Source organism: Apodemus sylvaticus, chromosome 5 (assembly GCF_947179515.1).
Source record: "Apodemus sylvaticus chromosome 5, mApoSyl1.1, whole genome shotgun sequence".
Lineage (NCBI taxonomy): Eukaryota > Metazoa > Chordata > Mammalia > Rodentia > Muridae > Apodemus > Apodemus sylvaticus.
The window spans coordinates 113,792,752-113,801,504 of NC_067476.1; the positions used below are offsets into that span (position 1 = coordinate 113,792,752).

Genomic DNA, 8,753 nt, shown 5'->3' on the forward strand with positions numbered 1-8,753 from the left:
CTCTGAGACAAAATAAAATTGTAACTGCCAGAGCCTTAAAAGAAAAGACCAAGAGGTGGGGAGAGGGAGGGAGGGAGCCAGACTTTGTAGCTCACAGCACCAAGAGGCTGAGGCAGGAGGGTTGCAAATCTAAGGCCCTACTGGGCTACATGGGGAGAAGTAGCATTTATCTGAGCTGTCTTTGTAAGTGTAACTCTCATTGGAGACCAGCGCAGGAAAATGCGGCAGAACCATGCAGATGCTGTTTTCTGGCTCCCGCCAGGCTGCTCCGTAGCTTTGTTTTCTCATTTTAGTCATTTAGTTTTTACTGTCTATGGATGTTTTACCTGCTTGTATATTTGTGTACCACATGCATGCCTGCTACCCACAGAGACACTGTGTGCCTGGAATCAGAGTTACAGATGGTTGTAGGCCACCCTGTAAGTGCTGGGAACTAAACTCAGGTCCTCTACATGAGCAAGTGTTCTTAACCATTGAGCCATCTCTCTAGCCTATAAAATTCTTTTTTAAAAATAAAGTCTGCAACAGAAAATGAATATATTTTCTAGAGCTAAAGCATTCAGTAAGTGGATGAAGACTCCATTTGGTGAGCTATCTACCTTTCACAAGCTCTTAACCCTACAGACTTAATGGCTGGAAGATGAATGGAAAACAGGTAGCTCTCTCCATAATATCTGGGTCTGTTTGTGCCAAGTGTGACAGACACTGCCAACACTGACACCAAGAGACCCACTGACGTGGGCCCTTCCCTGGCACTCACACAGTTCTCTGGAGCAGTGCCTGTGGAGTCCTCTTGTTGACCTATAAGCACCTAACTGTGCAGTGTGTGGGTAAGTTAAGGTGCTTCTGTTCTCTTCCTGCAGACGGTTCCTAAGCCCATTGCCCTAGAGCCCTGCTTTGGTAATAAAGCCGCAGTCCTCTCTGTGTTCGTGAGGCTCCCGCGAGGACTGGGAGGGATCCCTCCTCCCGGGCAGTCAGGTGAGTAGGCCAGAGGCAGTGTGACAGATACTGGTCTGGGAAGGACTAAGTCTTAGACACTTCTTCTGGTACAGAACCCGGGTATGGGGGCAGTGCACAGTGGTGCTGCCTCTGGCACAGTGATTTGGTAGACAGTTCTGTAGTCCTCGCAATTTGTTCTGCGCCCTGACATTCTGTCCTGGGGTGGAAGTCCAGAACCCTCCTCACAGTGCACAGCTTCCTCAGCCATTCTTGCTTCTGCTTCCTTGACCTTATTTATCCCTACTTTTTTTAAAAAAAAAAAAACCTTGTTCTTATCTCAAATTCAGGCTTTTTCCTCCTTGATAAGTTCCTAATCTCCATGCCTCTGCCTTCTAGTCATGTCCTCAAAGCTTGTGTTGTCCTACATCTTACTTAAGGTCTTGCTATGCAGCCTTAGCTGCACTAGTGCTCATTATAGGCCAGGCAGTGATGGTGCACACCTTATGCCCTAGCACTGGGGAGGCAGAGGCAGGCAGATCTGTGAGTTCAAGGCCAGCCTGGTCTACAGAGTAAATTCCAAGACAACCAGAGCTACATAGAGAAACCCTGTCTCAAAAACAACAACAACAACAACAACAACAACAAAAAATAACCTCATTACATAGCCCAGACTGGCTTCAAACTCAGTTATCCTTCTTCCTTAGCCTCCAGAGCGCTCAGATTATGCGTGTGACCCTTCATGCCCAGCTTATTTTAAATATGAGGCATAAAGAAGTATTATGAAAACATAAAGGATATCTTGAAAATTATAATTCTACTGGGTAATGCAACCCAATTTTCATTTCATTTGGAGGTAGGGGAGCCTATACAGTTTTCAACCTCCATTTGTAGCCAAGGATGACTTTGAACTTCTGATCGTCCTGCTGCCTCCTCCCCAGTGCTGAGATGCATCACTCACTTACTCCTGGTTTGTGTGGCACAGAGGCTCAAACCCAGGGCCTCGTGTATGCTGGGCAAGTGCTCTACCAACCAGCCTACCCACAGCTCCCAGACGCATACCTTATTGCAAACATTTATTCTTTAACATATATTTTTTTTTCTAAAAAACATCTCTACAGGAAACAGGTACCAGTGGTGTTTTAGGGCAGGAATAGGAAGAATATATTTTTACTATATACTTTTTTAAATGACTTATTTGCTTTTATTTTTATGTGCATTGGAAATCTACCTGCATGTATGTCTCTGTGAGGAGATCACATCCCCTGGAACTAGAGTTACCATTTGGGTGCTGAGAATTGAACCCAGGTCCTCTGGAAGAACAGCCAGTGCTTGTAACTGCTGAGCCATCTCTCCAGTCCTTACTATATACGGTTTTATAGTTTTGATTTTTTTCCATTTTGGGTGTTGCTGAGGATCAAATATAGATCTACCATTTATTTTTTTATAATGATCATTAGTATTTTTACAACTTACTACATATTTACCAAAGTCTTTTATACTTTTCCATCAAACATGTAAGTCATAATTTATATAAACCTTGTCCTAAAGCTGGAGGCAGAGAAGGACGATTGCTACATAGTGAGGTCTAGACTGGCCATGGCTATGTAGTGGGGCCCTGCTGCAGAGGAAAAGTTCTTACTTTAAACACAAAGGCAGTATGAAACGCAGTTTAGGACATACCTTGGATCTGAAGCTGTACATAGGAATGCCTCACGCAGTGTTCTGCTTAGGACAGTGCTCAGACACAGTGGTCTGAGGGACCCAGCACTGTCTCAGCAGAGATAACCTTGAGTTTAGTAGGAAAGAACCCTTTCTTCGCCTCCAGCCCTGAAGGGAACCTTTATTTGTGTGTGAATAGTCAGAACCCATTGTCTTATCTTACTTGGTGTCCCCCAAGCATTGAGTCTCTGAGTTAGCCTCACTTTGGACAGAGTGACTCTGATCTGGAACGCTGGGCAAACTCCTGCTTCATGAGGGCAAACTCTTTGGTAGGCACAGAGATGATGTAACAGCTTTTCCTTCCTCGCCCTTTACCTAATGCTTCTACCCTCTGGAATCCTCACAAAGCCCCGCTCCCTTGAGACCCACCCCCAGCAGGTTATGCATGCCAGTTGTCCTGTGCTTCTCTTTTGAGGAAGCACAGACATGCAAAGTCTTAGTAGCTCGAACTGGGTCAGGGACACAGGATGAATCACATCACACTGTGAAGTAGTAATACTTTGATTGCTGCCTTCTGGAACCAGGCAGGAGAAGGCACACACTCAGAGCATGGCTGCAGTCTCCTTTACTGGCCACCCTGAGGCAGAGCACACTGCTTTGGTGATCTGCTGTGGAGAAGTGAGAAATGAGTAGTTAGGAGTGCGTAGATAAGCTGAAACCATCACCCCGGTGGGAAGGGGTGTGACATGGAAGGACTCCCACGAATACCTTTATCTTTCACTAGGGAAATATAAAAAGAAATCTGAAATTATTTTGTAAAAAAGTAAACTGCTTCATGACACATGTCCCCTCTTGTGGGTTCTTCCAAGGTCTCGCTGTGGCCAGTGCCCTGGTGGACATTTCTCAGCAAATGCCAATAGTGTACAAGGAGAAGTCAGGCGCTGTGAGAAACCGGAAGCAACAGCCCCCTGCACAGCCTGGAACCTGCATTTGATACTGGAGCAGGAACTCACCCTCCCAGAGGGGCATGTGGTCCACTAAGCTGTCTACAGGGGAGGCTGCAGGCAGGAAGCAGGTGTGGGGCAGAAGACTGGAAACCCTTGAAGCATCCAACTCACTGCATGATCACACAAGCTGTTTGATGGTTCACCCCTTCTGTGTCCAGCATCTAACCTTTTACTTCTGTGTAGGAAATAATTTAATTACCAGTCCAGGAGAGGTCTGCTCTGCTCTGCTCACGGTGGAGGAGACCGTGCAGACCCCGCAAGAGCTGAACTCACGTGATGCTGAGGTCCCTGTGGACGCTCCTCTTGGGAATCTCAACTGCAAGAGAGACGGCCTCTGCCAGCAGCTTCCTGGCACGGTCCTCTGACACTCCTCAGATGAATTGTTCTCATCTGAAGCTTGCTGTCTTTTTACAAGATGTTCTTTTATTCTCTTCCAGGAAGTAGCTTTTTTTCTAGCTGAGAATTAATAATAGTCTTTCTCTTTGGAAGTCATATCAAAGTATAATTGATGGGGGCCTTGTTTTATTTTGTTTTGTTTTGTTTTGTTTTGTTTTGTTTTTTTGGAGACAGGGTCTCACTGTGTAGTCCTAGCTGGCCTGGAACTCACTATGTAGATCAGGCTGGACTGAACTCACAAAGATCCACCTGTCTCTGCCTCACAAATGCTGGGATAAAAAGCATGTACCACCAGGCCCAGCAAAGAGGGCAATCTTAAATGTCAAGGTCAGTGGAGTTAGAATATAAACAAATGCAACTGATAATTCTCTATAGAAACTTGATTGATTTAATTTTAATCCATTCTTTCCTTCTCTTTCTCTCACTCTGTCTTACACACATGCACACATGCACACACACACACACACTAAGTGCCTAGACTTTAAATAGATCTAGCAATTGGAACATTAGTAAGCCTAAGTTTTTACATGATTGCATTCCTACATTCTTGTAAAATTTAAGTAACTACCATTGCAATTTGTTCTTTTTTTAAAGTCTAATTTGCAGCCAAGAAAGTGTAATTCTTATCCCAGGAAACATTTAATAGGGACTACTAGCAATAGGGACTGAATGACCCCAGCCCCAGCCTAGTGTCACTTTAGGCCTGATGTTTGATCAACCCTCTGGGCTCCTTCTGCCAAGGTACCACAGAATGCACTTGCTCATGTCATGTGCCTCTGGAGCAGAAAAGAACACTGACACCTGGGACACCTGACTTTGTCTTCCTACAGCTGCTCGCACTGACCGTGGGAACCTGTGGGTCCTCCCCAGGCTGAATGGAGTAGACACTAGAAGAGGGGTGATGCCTGGTGTTGGGGCAGCACCTGCTCAGCACGTGGAAAGAGACCTGGTTCCATCTCCCCTGGGTAGGAGTTGGTCCAGCCTCCTCCCAGACCCAGCTGGTGGCAGAGGAGGTGGTGCGTGTTCATGAGGGTGAAAAGCACATGGGGTGAGTGTAAGGGACAAGACCCACTTCCAACACGACCACCACATTAGGAGGGGTGAGCGGTCCTCTGCTCTGTGCCCAGGACCCTGCCTGGACGTTGCATTTCCCCACTTTTGGTGCTCGGTATCCTGGCATTATGCAGCAGCCTCACACCTGTCCTCTCTTGCTCCATGTCCTGCAGTTCTGCCATTACTGATAGAGGAGCCCTCTAGGCATCAGTGCTCCCACATGTGAGTCTGGAAAAGTTAACAGTCAGAAGAACAAAAGCTGTAGCGGTTCACCCTTAAATGCAGTGCTGAAGAGGGAGCCTTTCTCTAAGCCCCGCACTAAGCTCATTCCTCCCAAGATTCTTGGAGTGACATTTCCACCTGAACCATAAATCACTGACGCACAAAACACTGCTGTTAAGACTCCTCTCTCAAACAAAACTCTTTGCATCACTATTAAAGAGCAGAAAGTTCTAGAAATGATCCCAACCTCATCCCCTATGCAGTTAGGAGCTCCCCACATCCCTACCAAAACCCAGCACATAAGTGTCTGCGTCGTCTAGCCCTTCATCTCTGTAACAACCCAGGGGACTCCTGGCCGAAAGAAAGAAAGGGAAGCTGCACCAGGGCTTGTCCTTATGTAAGGAAATCCCTCTGCTTTGCTCAAAGGACCAAAGTTCTTTGGTCAAAGAAGTTGCTTCAGTTAGTCCCATACCTTGAAATAGTATGTACCACGGCTCCCACCTACATGCTCATGTCCCCCGCCTTAGGGATACTGTTGATTCTTTCAATAGAAGCAAATGACATTTATTTCTGCTCCTGTGATGGAGGAACAGCCAGCTTCACCTACATCTCCTTTAGAGCCACCAGCTCCCTTCAGGCTGAAAGCAGAGGGGAGTGGCAGGGAAGAAGAGCTCAGCTCAGAGCCAGTTACCACGACAGAATGGAGCTGTGACCAGTAACTGTCACGAGAGAACATGTATATAAAATAGTCATGAAGACACTGACCTTGCACTTGTACATAACTATACTGTAGTGTCCAGAATGTTCAGACATTCAGGGTGTACATAAACAGAAAAGTATCATAACGTATTTTTATTAAACATTAACATCTGAGTTTCACCTGATCTGTTTCTGTGCCATATACTGGGTGTCCTAGCACTGGGAAGTCATCTTACCAGGCCCTGATCTGTTGCTGAGGCACTGTCCACCATGCTGGTATGTTCGGTAGCCTTGTGCCCATTAGGTAACTAAACAGTGACTCAGCTCTTAGAATACCTAGGGAGGAGAGCAAGCATGGTAACACACAGCCGAGATCCAGGCATTCAGAAAACAGAGGCAGGAAGAAAATAATTCAAAGATGAGGCTGGAGAGATGGCTCAGTGGTTAAGAGCACTGGCTGCTCTTGGACAGGACAGTGGTTCAGTTCCCAGTACCCACATAGTGGCTCACAACCTTCTGTGACTACAATTCCAGATAATCTGATACCCTCCTCTGGCCCCCTCGGGTGCCTGTGGTGCACAGCAAACACACAGACAAAATACCCAATACAAAACAAAAATAAAAAAACTCAAGAATAGCCTGGGCTACATAGCAAGAGCTTATCTCAAAACAAAGGAACCTCTGAAGAGCCCAGCGGTGTGTCTGTTTACAGGGCAGGACACAAGAGAACTCAGGAAGCGAGAGTGTTCATCACTGTTGTAATCTCAAAAGCTCCTTGTGATTTCTGGCATCTCTGTGGGGTGAGGTGTTCTGTTACTCTTTAAACTCAAAGACTGTCACCTGTGAACATCAGACTTTGCAAAGGGGCTCTCTAGGCTGCATTGTGTGGCTTTGTCTAAAATTTTAATGACATTTCTGAGAATCATGTTCTTTTTATACTAAAAACTGGGGATGGGAGGGCTCATTTGTTGATAAATAGCACTATCTTCCCACACCTCAGCCTCCTGTCCCCATCCTGGTCTTCCCTACACAATCTGGAGGGGGCTCTGAAAGGCCCAAAGACGTGTGGCACGAAAGCAACCCATTGCTCCCTGATCTAACCTGGAAGAAGACTGTCAGCAAAAGGAAACTACCACAATATCTGGAAGGCTTGAAGTGTAAGATGGAATCTCACTAGGGAACTGGATGAAGCAGAGCAGAGCGCCTCCGGTAGGTGACACTGCAGCCCGCCAGCGCCTGCCCTGCTTGTACACAGCAGAGTGTGCATGATGGGAGAGATTCACCTCCTCGGGGATGGTGCTGTTTTTATGAAAACCTCTGATCCTTGGTGTCCTTTAATTGATCTGTTCAACAAATATTTACTGAACACTTCTAAGCTAAGCTAACATTAGGGAAGGGACTGAGCTGAAAGCCCAACTCTTTAGACAGCTGTCATCCTAGGAGTGCTTCCTGGAAGCAGAACCAAGAAGCCAGAAGGTTCTTCCTAGGGTGATCTTGGCTCCCTGAGAAAATCTGAAATGACCCTGGTCACAACCTCCCAGCACAGCTTTGGAATGAGACATCAGCATGGCCTCCAGCTGAGCAGAGTCTCTGGAGCTCCACACCCTGGCTGCAGGGAGCCCTCAGGGTGCCCTCCAGAGTGCAGAGAGGAACTGGCACCTTCTCTCCTAAAGGCAATAACAGAAGCTGCTCTCAGAACTTGACTCTGTGCACAAAACACTAGTGAAGCCTGCTGAACTAATTCTGCCTCTGGAAATCTTTTCTGGTTATTTACAGTTCATTGTTTTGTTTTGATCCAAGCTTAGTTTGTTAATATGTGTAATTTAGCATCTGTTGCACTTGTGTAAATATGGAGTAAGTATTGTAAACTATTTAATTGCTGGGATTGTTGGTGTTATACATACATTTAGGACTGCAATTTTTTGGTATTTTTTGTATTGTAAAATAACAGCTAATTTAATCAGGAACAAGAGAATAACGGGGGGGGGGTCTGCATTTTAAATGCAAATGTGAAGCACTTGTATATAAACAAAAGTAAATACTATAATTCAAAAATTCCTTCTGAAATAAAAGTAGATCTGGTAAAAATGTGGATTTTGTTCTGAATGTTTAATGCTGGGTTTTTTTATTTTATATTTATATTTTAGTCCTTATATTAGCAGTGAGGAGACAGACACAGACAGCAGTGTATTCCCACCCTGGGCAGCCTGAAGAATCCCCTAAGTAGGGACTGCAAGTCGAGGCTCTTGGCTTCCGCACTAAAGCAGAGTTTAGTAAGTTTAGTGAGGAGTTTAAGGATGGCTTTCAATGTTTGTGTCTACATGTGTGGGTACATACATGACACAGCATGCACATGGAGGGCAGACGACAACTTAATGGAAGGGGCCTGAAGAACAAACTCAGGACTTCAACCTTGGCAGCATAAACCTTTACCTGGTGAGCCATCTCCAATCCAGGGTTTAAAAATATTTACTTGCTTATGGGGTGTATGTGAACACATGTGCCACAGCACAAAGTGGGGGTCAAAGCACAACTCCTGGGAGTCAGTTCTCTCTTTCCTTGTAAGACCTGGAATTCAAACTCAGGTCAGACTTACCAGGAATATCTCTTTGATGTGATAAAGATATTTTAATAAGAGACTTAAGTAAGCAGAGGGGTGCTGGGCATGATGGTCATCTAGACCAGCCTGGTCTACATAGCAGATTCCAGGACAGCCAGGGCAACATAGTCAAGGCCTTTTCTTCCTCAACCCCAGTTAATCAGAGGAGTTAGAACAGA

At 45.7% G+C, this 8,753-nt stretch overlaps 1 protein-coding gene across 1 annotated transcript in view; it reads left to right on the forward strand.

The window, feature by feature from the left end:
- The window catches only part of Atrn (attractin), a 118,463-nt gene extending 112,316 nt beyond the window's left edge, over window positions 1–6,147 (forward strand). The window contains exons 28-29 of the mRNA XM_052183647.1: window positions 864–978; window positions 3,468–6,147. Of these exons, the coding sequence (XP_052039607.1) occupies window positions 864–978; window positions 3,468–3,592 (240 nt within the window). The 3' untranslated portion in view covers window positions 3,593–6,147. The remainder of the gene's footprint in view (window positions 1–863; window positions 979–3,467) is intronic.
- The last annotated feature ends 2,606 nt before the right edge of the window (window positions 6,148–8,753 follow it).